Genomic DNA, 19,175 nt, shown 5'->3' with positions numbered 1-19,175 from the left:
AGAGGGTTTTTAAGATGGCCGACCTCGGGTTTAACCAATACAAATTTAATTTCCAACTTTTATTTAAAGGAAAAGGAATAATGCTTATTTTACTTGTATCTAAAGTAGTATTTAAATAGATAAAATAAAAAATAGCATAATTATATTCCACTTTAAAAGGAAAGCGAAAAGTTCATTTAATGTTTGCAAACTGTATATAATGTTCTGAAAAAACATCTGACAGTAAAAGTCCAAACATTATAATGAAGGATTCGCTTTGTCCGCGCGCATCATAATTCTATCTATACTGGTGATTATTTTTCAATTAGTATATCTTTCTCTCTTAATTATTTACATTGCCGCTCGACAAAACACTATCAACAAAACAAATTATCTACTTAATAGCCGCTATCGCATCGCCAATCGCAATAACAGGGAGGTTTAATTAATCCGCCAAAGTGAGGATGATTCAATCAGCTTCCTTCCTAAATAAACAAAATCAGGAATTAAGTTATAATTAATATAGCTATCTAAACATTTATATCACATTTTTGTACATTGCTCTACGTCGGTTTTTTGCAATAATAAAATCTACATATATATAGACAAACAAAACAATTTTATTTCAAATGACAATTCTTTTTTTAATGTACTGAAAACTGACCAAAGCTCGACCAAACCGCTACCGATCGAAACTTCACCTTATTTTAGTAAAGATGCTATAGTAAACGGAAGCTTAACATCGTTATTAAAAGAAAATAACAAAGTATAGCAAAAGATGAAATTTATCGTTACCTTGACCGATTTTATAATTTAGCTGACACAACTCACTGCGACATACATATAGATTAAAACTAGGCCATCAGCCATCACTTTTTTCTGTCCCAACTACTAAAGTTATAATTAACGCTAACGACATTCTTGAAGCTATAAAGATTCGTTAATTAATATTTTATGTCGTCGCGTGGTATGTTTTAGTACCATTATACTTACATAGACTCATCTACTTCCCCTTGTGATTGTTTCATTATGAGAAAAGGGTAGGTAAAGAACATGCATGAAAATTAGGCCTCCGGCACGGACAGCCATGAGATGAAACGCGGAATTACTCCTACTTTATACCTGTCTTTTATGAGGTCTAAGTATTGTACCGTGCCAGCAGGTTCATTCTTGCACCGTACAAATATTATAATTGCGGGCTCTACCACTGTTAAACGTGGAATAATTTAAAATCGTTTAACCAATGAATTACCTCTACTAGCCCCTTGTATGTGCAAAATATCGTATGAACTCAATAGGCACTGAATTAAATTGTAAAAAATAAATAATAGCAGCTCGTTCACATATGAATTTTTAGGTCAATACTTTAGTAGGAATTTACTTTTGTCCGTAACTTAAAACGTTAATTTATGTAAAAGACCATAAATTATTTTAATCACTTGGGCGACAAGAAGATATTCTGTCTTTGTTAGAACACAAAAGACCCGTCAGTGTGTTTTCGTACTGGCGAATTAGGGAAAATTACAATAGGCTTGCTCAATTGTCTTATTTTTTAAGCGGAATCCTAACTGCAGGCATGTATAAATAAATGAGAAAAACGGTTTCTTAGTAACGTAACTTAACTACGACGGAAAATAACAACAATTTCATTTCGTGCAGATCCTTTTGTATTCAGTTTTCCGATTTGCCGCTCATCAAACTTTAAAGCTGTGTTTCAATCTAGAATTAATTGCTCATGAAAACGAATCATTTAATTGTCCTCTGTTTGTTTGCATTTAAATTGAACTTTTTTTTTATTTTCACAACATAATGATACACAACAACAAGGAGATTTACGTTTTTTAAATATTTATTGACTATTTTACTTTACAAGCCTTTTTGGACAGTATTGGAAGACCAATTTTGGACTATTATAAAGAAAATGATGGTCTATAAGAGTGACAATATCCCCGAATTAAGTGTTTAATATGATGATCACTGAGAGGCAAAAGCTTAAAGTTCTATCTGACAAAAAAGAAACCACAATATCTCTCAATATACGTGTCACCGCGACTAAGACCCATCATGACAAAGAACCATTTTATCAAATCTTTTATTTTGTTCTTCGACTCACATTTAAATGAATATAAATAGAATACTTTAAAATAAAAGCGATAGTTACATAAACATAACGTTTGCAAAAACAAGCGCATGTTATTGTGGAATGACGTGTACATATCTTTTTAGCAAAACAGAAATAGTACTTGCATCAGCCGCGTACTCTTCAAAAATCACAAGATTCAAAACTATTACTCGACTATTTAATTTAAAAGAATCATACTTCGGCGAAGTATGAAAATGAATCAAAAATTCAGTGTAAACGAACAAACAACCATCGGGATTCACTAAAATGGCGAAGTGACCGCTGAACAAATCCACATTTGAAAATGCATTCCTTTTCTACCCATAATCATCACAGAGACGCACGGTAAGGCGATATTTCCCGTACCTTATCATACACTCCCCTCCAAATCCACTTCGCAATCTAATCCAGGAACCTGATTATTAAAAAAGGGGGTAATAGTTAAATAAATAATAAAAAAATATTTTACATACATAAAACCTTTATAGGTATCTAGTTTTCTGTAATTAAATAATTAATATTTTTTTTAAGATTAGTCGCTAACACAAAATGTATTTTAATTTCTAAAATATGTACACACACACTCAGCATTTTTCTTCTATGAGTACTAAATCTGCACTTAAACAATGCTGTAAAAACTTTTATAGCCCCTGTACACTGAGTTTATCTCAGCTCGACCACTGACGTGGATACTGACTACCATCTAACAATACTTCTCTACCTTCCTACCTATCTAAATAGGTTTAAATATTTGAATACCTGTACATAACTAAACACTAGTAATATCAAAATTTAATAATTAAAACAAAGCAATAAATAATTTACAACGAATTACTTATTACCTCTTTTGTCAAAATAAAATATTACATTTCTATTTAGTAACAAACTCTTAAGAAAGAATTTTCTTCGGGCGTCTTTAAAAAGAATTATTAATTTGTAATTTGTTAATTATGGCCAGTATTATTTAATATCTTTACAATACAGATAAATAAACAACCGAGTTCGTTACAACAACTTGGTTAATTGAGTTTATAACATCATTGTATCCTAGGACTTTTACATCGCTATTAATAATAATTGTTTATATCTGCTTTTATTGTTGTACCTCATCATTATCAGCTCACTATACGTCGCCACCGAGGGGCCTGGAGCCTACCTTAAGTTAAGGGTGATTAGGCCATAGTCAACCACGCTGGCCAAGTGCGGGTTGGTTGAGTTTCTTGAATTACTTCTCAGAAATGTGCAGGTTGCATCACGATGTTTTCCTTCACCGTAAGAACGTCGGATAAATGTACATATTGAAAAACACATTGGTACATGGCGGGATTCGAACCCAGGACCTGCAGATTGCAAGTCAAGTGCTTAACCACTGAGCCACCGACGCTCCATTGTTGTTTTACCTAAAGCTAAATTTGCTTATTCTAAATTGAAGATTAATAGACGAAAAATCAAATCTGCATCGAGAAAAGAAACTTTATTTGTATAAACTTTTTTACTATTATAAATGTATATGTTATAATTTTACTGGTTGTATAAAAATAAATTATACTTTTTGAAGCAGTAAATATAGGTCAAATTAAAAGTGGAACTGATATTCTCGTAAACAAGTACTCGTATTCACTGATTTGATAAATTAAACATTAATTTCTTGTGATAAAGATGTTTTCGTAGAAAATGAGTGAATATAGTACATAAAACTCGTGAAAACTTTCATCTACGATTCCACGCGACGCGACAAAACCCCGAGCCTCGATTGATAGTGTTTATTTTTAACTTTAAAAGATTTTTTTTCAAAGTTACAACATAAAAAACACATTTTGCAATGAACACGACTCAACAACGGTTGACCTCTGGCGACCTTTACGGGAAACCCATCTATCTAATCGTATCATTGATATGTCAAAGCATTTTACTATACAAGATTTAGAGATTGACAACAAATGTTAGCGAAACAAATTTCATAGAAAGATATTCGTTTACTATTCACCTGTTGATCATAAACAACTATTATCAATACATTTTTAAGTGTGACATAGCCCCTTATTTTCAAATACATTCAAACTTAATTGGAAATGGTGTTACTAAGCCGATATTAGCAGATTTTCTATTTATAGAAAAAATAATATTCACGCCGAATTCACGATGTTTTTTGTCGTTATTTTATTAGGGCGTAATAAAATAAGTTTTGTTAGACTGTTAGCTTATGGCGCGTATGAAACTAGCTGCCAAATAATTCTATCTACTATTTGTTGCTCTGTAAATGTTATATATAAAATTCTCGTGTCACAATTTTCCTTCCCATACTCCTCCGAAACGGTTTGACCGATTCTCATGAAATTTTGTGAGCATATTGAGTAGATCTGAGAATCGGCCAACATCTTTTTTTCATCCCCCTAAATGTTAAGGGTAGTCCACCCCTATTTTTTTTATTTTTTAGACAAACACGCGGACGGAGTCGCGGGCGACAGCTAGTCTTTTATATATAATTCTTTTCGACGATGTTATTACGTGTCTGCGTGTCGATTTAATTCATATGAGGTACATTTGTCAGACTTTAATATAAATGTTTAAATGTAGCTACTAGACTGTTGTAACAGCTATTGACATTAAGTTACACAGATATACAGTTTTAATCAACGAGATGTGTCCTCTCTTTGCCGCAGTTTGTTGACGTAATGTGGCCTCTAATAATATGTGTACACATATTAGATGAGAACAAATATTTGCCTTTAGTATTAATTGTATGAATAGGTTAAAAGATTGGTAACTTATGTTTTTGTTTTGTTAAAGATAATTTAGATTTATGCTACAGGTACCATCAATATTTGTATAATAATATAATAGTTAGGTTTGTTGCGTCTATTACTTAATGTCAAAGGTATTGGATATCTACTCGACGTCTTTGTGAATTCCTATTGTTCGTCCATGCAGAAGTAAATCAGATTATGTTAGACCTGGTCACCGAAGCGCAGAGCACTGTTTCAGAGCTAACTGTTTGCTGCAACCGGCATTATCTCGACACCGCGTATTTAACACAATTAACTTAAAATAATTTAAGTAATTGTTGAAAATTACTAACCAATTTTTGCTAGACACGTATTCTGTTTGTAAAAGAGAAACTGTTAAAGGAACTAATGAATTGGTGTTAAAAAATAATTATGAAATAACAAAGCTTATTTCAACTCTTATAGAGAGAACGAAAGAAATATTCCGCGGTAGGTGCGAAATGACGACAACTTGTAAAGTGAGAAAGTATATTTCTTTTAAAAAATATTTACAGTACAGTAGTCAGATCAACGTTTGAGATCAATATGGCCGTGGCGTTGCAGCATCTCGGCGGAGAGGAGGTGCGCGGGCGCAGTGCGGCGCGAGGAGCGCGTCACATGGCTCAGCTGTGTCGTCTGTCGCGGGTCGCGCACTACTAACCCGCCATGCGTCTCGCCATTGTGACGTAATGTTTTCATCTAATCCACAAAAATCCACCAATAAGCTTAACATGTTTGAAAAAACCAGACATTTAAAGCTGGAAAATTAATGCATAATAAGGACGAAAAATTAAATTAATTCAAATTTACATCCTTTTAGCTTTAGTAAAATTGTAAAAGAACAAATAACTTAATACTTACATGTATGTAACATCTTTTGTGAGGTTCGTGGTACAGCTCGTAGTCACTGGAAGACCGCTCCGGCTTCTGATTACATCTCCACTGAAATATAAGATATTTATTGCCTATTAATTTTTCGTTAAACTCAGTCTATTTTTATTAAACTGCGGGATAATCGTCCGTAGCTAATATTTATAACGGGTCAAGGTGAGCGGCATGTTTTTTTCACATTTTACATTACAAGCTTTATATGGAACTTTATATGACTTCACAAGCATATATATGAGACGTATAGTGTGTGATAAAATTACTATACACTATATCTTACCGTAAACTTGCTCTGTTTGCAGGCGGCGCGGCCGCAGACAAGTTTCCGCACTGACCTTTGAAAGTTGCGCGTCATCAGGCAGTATACTATGGGGTTGATGGCGGAGTTCGCGTGACCTACGCGTATAAAACAATTATAAACGACCTCCAAAGTATATGTCGTTTAACCTCGATAGATCGTTTAAAATTGTAGTGATGTGATTTTTATTAACACAAATAGTAATGATAACTCTGTTTATTGTGAAGGCAATCTAAAGCAGACGATGAGTTTGCCGTATTTAATCCTAAAGTCAATGCAAATTTTGATATAGACATTATGAGCTAACTATATCATTGTTTACGATACAATTATATAAGTGGCTACTGCCATAGTAGTAGATGAAAAAACAATGGTGTAGTTTGAAAATACAGGTCAGAAAATGACTACTTAGAAATGTCATTCAATTTACTATCAGATTGTCATTGAAATGTGTGGTAAAACATCATAGGACGGTTTTCCCTTTCAGCCTAACGCACCCTTTTCAATAACTAAACTACTTTGACACAAATGTCACGACACTGAATGTATGGAATTCCTATTCGCATCCGTTGAAAGGTTAAAAGCGCCATTATTGCTTATATAAAAGCAAAAATGCTTAAATGCTTGTCATTGTGAGATAATTTTATCATGTCTACAATAGATTCCATTTGCTACAATGACATTGCATTACTAACCACAAACATTTCATAAATATTATAATAGTATATAAGAGTGTAGTTAATTTCCAAGAACTGAATGAAAATTTCTATATTCACTTTGTTCAATATTTTTCACACTTTTTTCCCGCCTAATTTTACCTCAAATTGATTACTTAAAAATTATTAAGCAAATTAATGGTAATAACTGTTAGATTACATACAAGAGATAATAAAATAAGTAATGATAGTCCATTACCTATAAACAATGCATAAGGTAGATACATGCTGAGATGTTTTGGATCGACAGCATTCATGTCCAACAACAATTGCATTATGTTGTATGGCAGCCAGCAGAGTGCGAACAGTACGGCAAGAAGCAACAGGATCCATGCAACTCTCTTCCTTTCCTTCATCAATCGTATACCCTGGAACAAAAGCAACTATTTACAAGAGCCAAGCACATTTATTAATTTTTGCCTCTTTTATTACGGATTTGTATAACTCTTAAGAACATGTAGCATGAGGCCTATTATTATGTAGCGCATTGCTAAAATCAATATGAAATATGATGCTATGATCGGACGGATATTAACAAACTTTTGAATCTATTTGTAGTTAAAAGCTTTACTCGTTCGTTATTTCCCCGAACTCCTTACTCGGGAATTGTTGTAAAATGTCAACGCTTAGTTAATCAAGTCGCGGTAATTTTACATAATAATGTTGACCACAATGTAATTACAAAGTAAAAATAAAAGCATTTGCCGCCGCCGCACCGTGGCGCGCTAAGTTCGTTACCGCTAATGTCATCTGCAAACAACCGTGTAACACAGCTTTCTCAGTATCGCTAAAATAGCGAAATGAACGCTGCTTTCAAGGTTTCCTGCACTGCCTTTAATGGATTGTACATTTATTCATAGAGATATGCAAGTTTTATTGATACTCATTGATCATTGTGGTACATGTCATGGTTATTGGTCACTTAAATTGAGTTTTATTTCGCAATATTATCTACCAAGCTAATATCGCATATGTGCATTACCAATGAGTTGAAGTAAGTATAAAACACAAACATTGAAGGGTGTTACTACTTCAAAGAGACCGCGAATCTTGTGACCTCTGCAAATAATAATTTAACATATCAATTCTATTTGTCTGAGCCGAACTATTTTGGTCAATGTGACCTTTCCTTTCGATATCAAACTTACTTCACGTAAACCAAATGTGATCCAAGTGATATTACGTCTGTAGTATATTAAATCATTCATACTTCGGTAACATAAGCAGGGTAAAAATAAAGTCTATTTGTATGACGAATCTGAGGATATGTATATTCGTAGATAAATAGAAAATACATAATATGTAGATGTACCTGTTGCATGCTGACATTCCCCTCATCGATGTCAAACGGAGGTCGTACGGAGCACAATGTGCGGCCCATGCACGCGTAAGACAATATTGTGATTGAACCTACAAATTAAAAAAACTTACTGTGGCTGTCTAGAGTAAGACTAAAATCCCAGTTTAAAACAATCTCTGTTTTGTTAAAGGGATGACGTTACGTTTTATACAGATTATGCACTCAGAAAACAACTATTAGTCTTATTATGTATTCGATTAACAAAAACCAACATAAGATTACGTAACTACATAATATAATGTGATAGCTTCCTGTGTATTTACATAATATAATGTTGAGCTGTCTATTGTCCGTGTAATATACTTAATTACATTCAGTATTAAATATATAATAATTACGTAGCCCTGTTGTTTAATCTAATTATTGGGCTAATTATTTATTTCGACAGGTATTTCGTTACGCCATTTTAAACAGTAATCTGTAAATGTTATACTTCTTAAATTTCATAATTTTTATAAATAATGCTAATTACATAGATGTATGGAAACTTGGAAGAAGCGAGAGAGGTGTGTCAGGATCGCGCCAAATGGAAGTCTCTGCCTACTCGTCTGGGTTACAGGCTTGAGTCATATTGTTGTTTATCTATAAATCACTATTCATAGTTTGCGTTGACAGACGTACCTGGTATCGCATACACTAGTGTGAAACTAAAAGTTCCAAATTTTTTCCTTGTCTCTGGTCCCGTCCATTCCTCTGTGCAAAAGTGCACGTCTCTGGTTTCTATCTAGAAATAATGAAGTGTTATAAGGAGAGATAAGGTGTTATTAGGTATTTCCACTGAACCTGCCGTATATCCTACATCCTGTATGAAAATAGTATTTGTCCCATATTTTCAATCTACTTGGCCTTGTTTAGCGGAAAGCGACAAATCCGTTAATGTCTGAGAAATATCACGTAACACTAATGACGGTCTATTTGTGTCCAGCCTAGAAACTTTACTAGCAATTAGCAACAAACTAGACTTTAACCTAAAACACATATTCGTTTCATTTTTCATTGTCGGACCTAATCCCCGCATCAGCTTCGACACGGATTGGGAGATTTCGCATGTCTTCGGTATTTTTGAGTTAGGTCACTCGGTCTTAGCGATCTAATATATTTGAAACTATTGTTCTACAGTATAAATACTAAGAATTTATTACTCTACTTTATTTAAGCACATTTTATTTTAGAGCAAGGCTTATAAACTTTATAATCGACGCTATTGTACTCGTGTATAAAAAAAAACTTTGCTTTTGAAAGTTAATCCTACAGTAATTTGGCAATTACTTACAAGCTATGCTACTTATAAGAAGTTAAGGCTACAAATTACACACAGATATATTATTAGCCGCTTTAGATATGATAGGCACGGCCTCCCTCCTGACGGTGGCGACGACGAGTAGCGGGATGAAGACGAGCATGGCGGCGACCCACAGGAGGCCCAGCAGCAACATCGCCTGGCGCCGTGACGGCGGACGCAGCCGTGGCTCCGGTGCTATAGAGAGCCACCGGTCCACAGACATCGCGGTCAGCGTGAACACGCTAGCCGCTACCGCCACTCCTGGAACAAATTACCTTCTTTATTTTTTACCCTCTGTTCGTGTAAACTAAAATAGAATTATGAGCTTATTTTATCATATTATTTATTAGTTTTATTGAGTCGGATGTCAGAGCCAACAGCTGTAGCAGATATTAATTAAAAATTACACGGTAAATACTACGAATTTGTACAAAAGTGCACATTATGTGCATTTGGTACATACTCTGTTATTTTAAAAAAGTTAAACGGTCTCCATTGTCCTCCTTGTAGTCAACTAAGCATTTTATTGTTATCGTAAGTAATATACGATCATTATAAATGTAAAGTATAAAGAGAAAGCCGTTCAAGTTTACATAGAAAGCTTGCTTATTCCTGAGTGCATGAATATAATTATTTAAGTGTGCAATTACTGAGTTTCTCACGAGCTCTCTGAGGTAGAGCTGAAGCAAAAGCCTTTTTAAAAGTCTATGAGAAGTTTTTGGTATTTGATATTTAAAGTTTAAACTTACAAGACCATCAAACTAAAACTCCGACACAATGAGGTAATTCGTTTGTAGAATTCCAACTACATTTAACTCACCTTGAATATAATTGACAATTTTGCAAACGGTGTCTCCGTAAAACCAGACCAAAGTGATTGCTTTGCTCAATTGTATGGGCATGCAGATGCTGGTCACCAGCAGGTCCGCAGCTGACAAATTGACGAGGAATATATTGGTTACACTGCAACAAACATCACATCTTACAGAATTTGGACCTCTTACATCGATAGTGTACATACATACATACATGTTAATTAATACTAAGAATGCCGCTCCTAAATGTATTGATTTCTATTTACTACAATATAATGTTGTAAGTACTATGTGGGGAATATGATCTTTTATTGAAGGACATATTCGGGTTTGGTCCGCAGAACAGGTCAATATCAAGGTGAGTAAGTAATGTTGCTTTTGTAAATTGTCTAATATAGCGCAATGGCAATAAATATACAGACAGTTAACACACATAAAGATAGTCTTAAAATAATATAATGTATTAAAAAAACATTAATGAAAGAGATTTAGAGATAAGGAATAAACATGAATAATTTTAAGGGTTGTTAGAGTATAATCTCAAGTACAATGCCGCAGGTGTAGACTCATAAAGCCATCTCATTACATTACTGCGCCAGTAATTAAGTGTCTGAAATAAATAAAAAGGCGTGACAAAGAAAATACCTACAATATTAATTAAATAAACGCTGACATGAAAAAAGGTAATTTAATCATCTCTTTTTAGTAAATTTTATTAAGGGAATTATAATTAATGACATTATTGGAACGCATCAGCAGCTCCTCTGGTATTGCGAATGTCCAAGGACGATGATGATCATCTCGTTGTTGTTTCGGCTGGTTTCCTCAAAAAGAATGCTAATTTAAAATATATATTAAAAAGATATTGATTTCAGCTTTAAATGAAACGTCTATTTACTATTTGTAGTACTTTTTTTCACGAAAAAGCTCGACTCGTCAATCAACGTCAACCTCTCTAAAGAGTTTGAGTACAATTGTGTATAATGTTACATAATAGATTTAAATATTTATAACCATTTATTTGAACGGAATAATTTCATAAAAATATATTATATTATATTAGCTTCTAATAAATTTAATATCAACGTATGGAAAATGACACGCGAACAGGAAACCCGATGATACATAGGTCGTATTGAGTTGAAGCGTCCATTGTGTTTAAAATTAATTGGAAGTTTGAAATCAATGCCTACATGTTTTAGCATAAATGTTAACCCCATGCCAAGTACTATTAACCTATTTTAATAATTACACAATTAATACTATTAACGTCACAAACTCAATTCGCATACTTGTGACTTAGCTATGAACAAGTTACATTAGCCGTAAATATTTCAGTCAAATACAATTAGAGGAAAGCAGAAGACAATTATATCATCGCAATACTTCATAAGAAAGCATTTTATCTTGTATAGGATATCTGCAGTCCCCTATATGTAATAGCTACGTCTTCTATCAACATCTGCGGGCAGTAATCTCCTTGATAGGTCCATTATTTTAACCGCAGAGACGGATAATGGACACATTCTATTTATCGACTGTCTCCAACGATGTCTTTATCAGATGTCAATATATCTTATACTTTCTAAGAATTATTTTGCATTATTGAATTTAAAAATGAACAGATTTATTTCGGACTTAACGATCAATTAATGTTGTTTTTCTTTCGATTCGATAGTTTATTTGTTCGAAAATAACCCTAAAATGTATTGAAAAACTTACACGAAAAAAAATATTCTATAAGTGTCATCATCCACAGTCCTTTTCCTTTGACATATAAGAGTCATTACTTTAAACAGCAAGTCTCGTTGTCATATTCTGAGAAATTACTATTTTAAATAAAGTCCGTGTGATTGTAGAGAATGTAACTATTAGGTTAAAGCCATCTTTCTTCGTCACGTAGACGAGTTTCCGTTTATACGAGTTGTAGCTAACGAATTGGACTGTCCGGATGTTTGAACAGTGTTTTGATTGACGTTTTGCGTATTACGTGCTCGAGTTAACACCTGGGGATTTATATTCTTCTATCAACAAATGTGCCTTTCTTAATGGGCAGAATTACGTCACTACAAAATACAGGTTTAAAGAAAAAAATTATATCTATCGTTTTTCCTTCCTCCCCTTATTTTACTACCAACTTAATTATTAATGTCTTTAAAATAAAGAAATCGAAAGCTTTTAGTTCTTGTTAATTAAAAGAACTATAAATAAAAATAACGTCATGATTCCAAGAAGCTCAAACTCGGTCTGGTCGTGTGGTTTCATTGAAAAGTTCCTATGGTCAACATCCAGCTCATCTTGTTATTATAATATTCAATTGTGACGCGATGTATGCGACATAACACAGCTCAGTCAGTAACAGGGAAGTGATTTAAACTTAATTTTCAATATTTGATGACAAACATCGGGGCAAGTGAAACTAAATAAAAAGTTCTTAAAGGTCAACTTATGTTCATTTAATTGAACTTTCTTAAGTAAAAGCCACTAAACGAACTGAAGAAACTACTACTAACTTTTATTTGGAAAATCACGATTTGTTTAAGAAATACATACATCGCTTGACAGTAACCGCCTACGCTATGAAACTAGAAAGGTCCACTGAATTAATATTTTGTGTCATTAATATTTAACAGTGCGCAAGTCGATTTGAAAAAATGTTAGATAATTTGTAGAAGAATTTACTAATTATAAACGTAGAGAGTTTGAAATTAAAAGCTTTTATGTATACTAAAAATCTAACATTGTTACAAATATGGATAATAAATAAAGCCTACTTGACGATTCTGTGTATATTTGGATAGGTCTTTATAAAAGTAAAATTTGGATCTCCGCAATAATTTAGATTACTTTAAAGTAAACGTAACTCATATTTTAATTACACTCAAACGAAATACGTATATGTACATATCTGAAAAACAACTAGTAAGTACACAAAAACAATAAAAGCATATTACTCGTTCAAGAGTATAAAAGATAATGGCAAAAATCTACACGACATTCGGTATGATGTAATGAGTGACGTCATATTTCAAGCTTAACAATGCGCCACAAAGCCAAAATATGTTGTTTCATTTTTATTTTTAATTCTACGAAGCGAAACATCGCAGATATCCGACAAAAGGCGAGGCATATCTATGCTAATTTTTAAAAAGATAAAAATTCTTTGTTGGCTAAACTCAGGAATATCTTTAACGAGGAAATTCTTTCATCATTTAAACAAAACACTAACAAAAAGAAAAAGGTACAGAGATGAGTACTTATAAACATTAAATATAAATATTAACAAAATTAATATTAATTTTAATTAAAAAAAAAAAGAATTACGAAAAAAATATAAACAACTACAGTGTACACTAATATAAAGTTTCGTCGTTCCATTTTTAAAATTAAAGAGTTCAATTTCCTATTTCAGTGATGACATTTATCGAATGAAACAACCACTTGATTGAAGTCACTCGAGTATACAATGTTCTGACTGTACCTAAGCTGTGTTCAATTTCGAATTGTAGACCCTTGTTGTGTATATACGAATAAAAAACATATGTATATTCATTAAATATATGTACACCTAAATATAAACTAGAAATGGCCACGCCTGATTGCTCTCGAAATTATTGATTTGAATTAGTGTGTGCCCGGCTCACATCTAAATGGACTAAATACAGAATGTTTGGTTATGTAGTTTGAATTAATTTTGTCACAAAATACTTTGAATTTTCTCATTTCTAGTTCAATGACCCGAAGCTTGTTAATTATTAACCGTCTAATTAAAGTAGTGCGAGAATCGTTATATGTTATTTTGAAGTGTTAAATGGTTGTAATTTAGCAGCATATTCTCACGTGGCAGAAGTGGCAGTGGGCTCGATGTGACGATCAACGTGTTAGCATTGGCCGTTGTCCAACACTCACCTTGTATCTGCCAACTATTCAGATTCATTCACATCAAGATAAACATTATGTAATAAATATCTACAAATAAGATATTGTTAACATATATCGTTTACGTTTGACAGTATCTTCCGTTAAATAATTTATGTGAACGCGATAAAAATGTTTGCAGTAATTTGTGTTATATTTTGAAACCGATTATCGTATCTCCGGATTCATATACGAATACACTAACCGTGGCTAATAAGAGTAACATTTATATTTTCATGTACAATTAATGAAGGACAACTTAATGTATAAAAATGTCATATAACTTTGTTTTAATTAAATTTAACATAGTAAAGTGTTTAACTAATGTAGTATACTTATGAACTAGCAATAGAGACGTGACAACTGTAACTTGATATTGCTTGTAGATTAAATAAGCATCTCGGTCACACGCGCAGCCCTTGCAAGGAAATTAGCTTTCATCGATATAAATTCTAAACCTTGTACATGCAACACGCTACGAAACTAGCAAGTGTATTAGGCGATCGTCGGGACTTGCTATTTCATAACATGTATATTTTAAATCATTTAAGCAGTTTATATGACAAAATATTAATTACTGAACATCTGAAATATATAAACTTGCAATTTTTGGGTCTAATTAGAAGCTTCTAACGGCTAGATATAATATAACCTGTTGTTATATGAAATCTGAGAATTTTGTTAAACTTATTTAATTATCAGTTCATTTTTGAACAAAGCCGAATTACATTTTGTTAAGATTTGGTTCAAATAAATAAATTATCAATTTGTTACAGCATTTATGAACATTTTCTTTTCTAATGATAGTTTTACGTTCTCCACCTGTTGCATGTATGTAGAAACATTTCATGAAACATTATGTAAAAACATTGTTTACACTCAACTTGTTAGTACAAGAGATCTAATAAATACAAATATGTTTTGATGTGCATATTCATTTTGATATAATTAAAACCCTTTACCTTTTGATACATTAAAAAAGTAATTAAAAATATTAAAAGATCCATTTGTTTGATATAGAAGTAATTCTTTCAGAGTCGATTACATCTAACCCTCAGGGCCTACACCAAATACGTTTATTTTTCTATACTTAGTACCAGGTCAGGAGAATGTCGTCTACACTCTGTTTTATTGGACCGTATATCCTAGCTTTTGTTCCATATGACCAAACATAGATATTAAGATCCGTTTCTTCTAATCTACTAAAAATATAGGAATTCCTATTCCTACATTTAAGAGAAAATATATTCCTAGATTATTATCTAGTTAGAATCTTAGTTTGGTAAAAGTTAAGAGGTAGTAAGGAGTTTACATTTTCTTAAATCGTAATAAAATAACTTTACATTTTCATTTTTCTTTGTTACTCGTTAACTTAAATAAAAAAACAAATTACACATTAATAATTATTTCGTATTTTTTCAGAGAACATCATTAATTAGCTGAGCTTGCCATATATAAATATTATTCCTTTTTAATATAAAAATGTCCTTTTATTAGAAAATCATATAAACTCAATGATATAAATTCCTATACAAATGAATTTATTTCGTGTTTAGACGAAACACGAAAGAAACTAATTGAAGTCATAGTTCATCATAATATTTGGACAATTTTTTGCCAGTTTACATTATACATTTTTGTAACATTTTTATATTCGCAAATATTCTTTATATTTGTGTTTTTGTCCGAAAATCATGCAGGCAATATTTTCCCGAATATGTATGTTGAAAATTGTGAGGTTTCCAACTTTTCATTACAGTTTTTTGGAATAAATTAAATTTAAAATTTTGAATTTTTATTTTGAAACTTACTTTTTGGTATAGTTGCATTTAACCGCTACAACGATGAGTAGAATGTTGGCGATAAGAGAAAGCAGGATAATTGGCACGTAGAGTGCAATCAGCACTCGCTCAGGACGAAATAAAATATCCAACTCAGCGCCTAAACGTAAGCTTTCATTCATTAAACTCACACTAAAATTCAAATCCTTTAAATAGTCCACATTGCTGAACGTATCGTTAACCATTTTGCTTCCACACAACTCACTTTAACAATATGAAACTTCAAACAAACCTAACACCATAGCATTTGGAGCTGACACATTTTTTAACAAGAAATATTTAAGATAATAGCACTTTTTATAGTTTTATATTTACATACAACATAATTTTTTAAGTTTTTTAAGTATTTATTAAAATTAAAGTTTTTTTTAACGCACGAACTCACTTTTTATACCCCTTTCATCGTATTTAAAATTATTAAATCTGAGAACAAGTATTCGTTTAATTAAGCATCGTTCGTATGAATTTTTAACACACGTCCGCAGGCACATTCCCGTAATGTGTAGACTTTCAGCGCGTCCACAGCACACAGAAAACTCAATCTGACTGAATGAACGCCTACTCTGAAAGGGAAAGTGGGACGGATGTATCAAAGCCGAAAGAGAAAACCGCTTAGATACCAGCTATGGTTTTCTTCAAATTTATTTTGGAGGCATTTTCAGCTAAGAACAGTTATAGAAAAAAAGAAATTTATTATATAAATATTTATGACAATGGTAATTGTGTTACATGTAAACAACATAAAATAACAAAAGTAATATAAAAGTATTTAAATAAATAACTTATGTTAATTTAATTTAATTGTTCAACATCGACATGAGTTTGTCCCCATTATTGCGCTTCCTTTTGAATGGCAACCCACTACGATCATAACCTTAGTAATAACTACAAAATGGTATTAAGAGGTTTGACAGACATCGCATTTAGCATCTAAATATTTAGTTAAACTACGCAGGTAAAATTGGGTTAATATCTTCCTCTTGTCCCTTTAAAAAATAGATAAATTCATGTGATTTTTCTTAACAATATAAACAGACGGCAAGCCACTCAGGTTGGAATCACGTACCTACGTATATTTTGCTTGACACTTGAATGTTATAAGATATGGAATTATGCATTGCATGATTAACATATCATCATGATGTATGGTGAATATATATTTGTATTTATAATGTGTAAGATATATCGAAATATGAGTAAATAAATTTATTATGTATGTAAATGTATATGAAATTAATGATGTAAAAATTATTTAAAATAACAGTAATATTTACGAGAAATATAAATAGACATATTTATATTACAACCAATCGCCGCATTCGATTTTATTCACAGTCATTTTGTAAATAACTTTACACATTTTATTGTTCAGAATAGCAAAATCTAAGCAAATGTTACATTTTGTGTTGAGTGTTATAAGCGATTTCTGATGTATACCTAATCAAATTATGTGCGACCTTTAATATGGGATAATTTAATAATATAAGGTATACTCGCTTTATATATTTAGATATGTGTGAAGTCAACCAACCCGCACTTGGCCAGCGTGGTTGACTATGGCCTAATCACCCTTAACTTAGGGTAGGCTCCGAGCCCCTCGGTGGGGACGTATAGTGAGCTGATGATGATGATGATGATACTCGCTTTGCTTTTATATCTACTTTGTACTCTTTTCATGTTACTGGTTTGTACCAAGATGTGCAGTAGAGTTTATATCCCTTTTATTTCTTTCATTTAATTCTAAATGACGTCAACAACTTCGCTTACGTAATACAATTATTTTTTTGGACTCTCAGGAGTGAAATTAGCTAATACATAAAAACCCCTTCAATGCTTTTTGTGTTCTATAAAATTTCACAGTCGGTATGCGCGGAGATTTTCTTATATCATTATTCGCATCCGCTGATTTTTGTAACGCCCAGTGATAAATTAAATTTGAAAGTACAAATATAATTATCAAAAATCAGAGTTGCGTGGCAATTTATAAAAATATCTGGTACAAATCTAATGTTTTAGTTGCAAATAAAATCGCGTAGTGAAATATAATTTAATATGAGAAGTAAGTTACTGGACGTCAAGTGACCTCTGGCGGATACATTAAGACCTTTAACAACGACAGCGACGCCACAGGTTTATTGATGTTTTTACGCGGTACTAACAAACACGACTCTATTTTATTGCTTTGTTAAGGGCTGATAATAAAATTACAGTTGTCACGCACTACCTTGATTCCTGGTTGTGTACTTTATTTATTTATTCACGAGTCAAGTGAACATAAGATTTTATTTAGATCCTTTCCAAACAAAATGAAATACAAACTCAAAAATATCTTTAATGAATTTTAATAATATATCTTGCTAATTAAAAATTTACTCGTTTATTTTTTTTAAAGGAAGAAAGTAATCTGATGCTGCGCACTAAGAAACTAACCACTAGTTGGCTTTTTGTTAAATAAATCAGTCAAATTTTAAAAGAAATATGTGTTAAATACATTATCTCTATTAAAACTATGAATGTACTAATTCGCTTCTTATGTTTAATTTTGAATGCTCCTTTACAGTTAATAGTAAGTAAGCAAAACTGAAGGTAAAAGCTAACGCAAACTAAATACTTCAGTAATTAATATTTGTATTACACAAATGAAGGTAACGCTCCGTCTTGTATATTCTACGTTTTCATATCTTCTTCTGAAGGGCGACGAAACGAAAACAAAACAGCGCAAGACCTTGGATGTAAAATAACGCGAGTTCTCATAGCTTTCTTATATGTTTCACCATATTTTTGTTATTGTTTCTTATGAATTTAAAGACGTTTTTAAAAATGCATATGGTTGTGTTAGATCATCTTCTCTAATTGATAAATAAAATTATTAAGTAACCAAGATAATTTAAAACAAATCTATTTAATTTACTTTGAATTAATCGAAAATTTAGAGGTTATTAATATAGAGATGTAGCAATAGCTAGCGACTAAAATAAAACATATAACTGTTTTCCGAATTCATCTGTTATTTTTAATATTATTTAAATCTGACCACTGAGATAGCAAATAAAATAAAATACTTCTGTTTGACTAAAAGCTTTAGAAAACCGAACAACAATAGGTTTAGTGTTAACAAAAGATTGTCTAGCTTCCAGCTTTTACTAGTTCAGGTTATATTGCTACGAAATAGACGGTCGTACGGTACAAAA

General features: G+C 32.1%; 1 protein-coding gene across 1 annotated transcript; it reads right to left on the bottom strand.

Annotated features, from left to right (window-relative positions):
- Positions 1 to 5,394: 5,394 nt before the first annotated feature.
- On the bottom strand, positions 5,395 to 16,492 carry NGR-A12 (neuropeptide receptor A12). Its single transcript, XM_013322319.1, has 10 exons — positions 16,370 to 16,492; positions 15,955 to 16,084; positions 10,231 to 10,373; positions 9,445 to 9,671; positions 8,750 to 8,852; positions 8,081 to 8,178; positions 6,968 to 7,136; positions 6,035 to 6,150; positions 5,728 to 5,808; positions 5,395 to 5,565 (listed from the first exon to the last, which is right to left on the bottom strand). Exons 1-10 carry the CDS (start codon positions 16,473 to 16,475, stop codon positions 5,395 to 5,397), a joined length of 1,344 nt encoding a protein of 447 aa, XP_013177773.1. The 5' UTR covers positions 16,476 to 16,492.
- Between the last annotated feature and the right edge of the window lie 2,683 nt (positions 16,493 to 19,175).

This window comes from Papilio xuthus, unplaced genomic scaffold (genome assembly GCF_000836235.2).
Source record: "Papilio xuthus unplaced genomic scaffold, Pxut_1.1 DF825928.1, whole genome shotgun sequence".
Taxonomy (NCBI): Eukaryota; Metazoa; Arthropoda; class Insecta; order Lepidoptera; family Papilionidae; genus Papilio; species Papilio xuthus.
The sequence above is the reverse complement of the archived record's forward strand: the minus strand, read 5'-3'. Positions and strand labels throughout refer to the sequence as shown.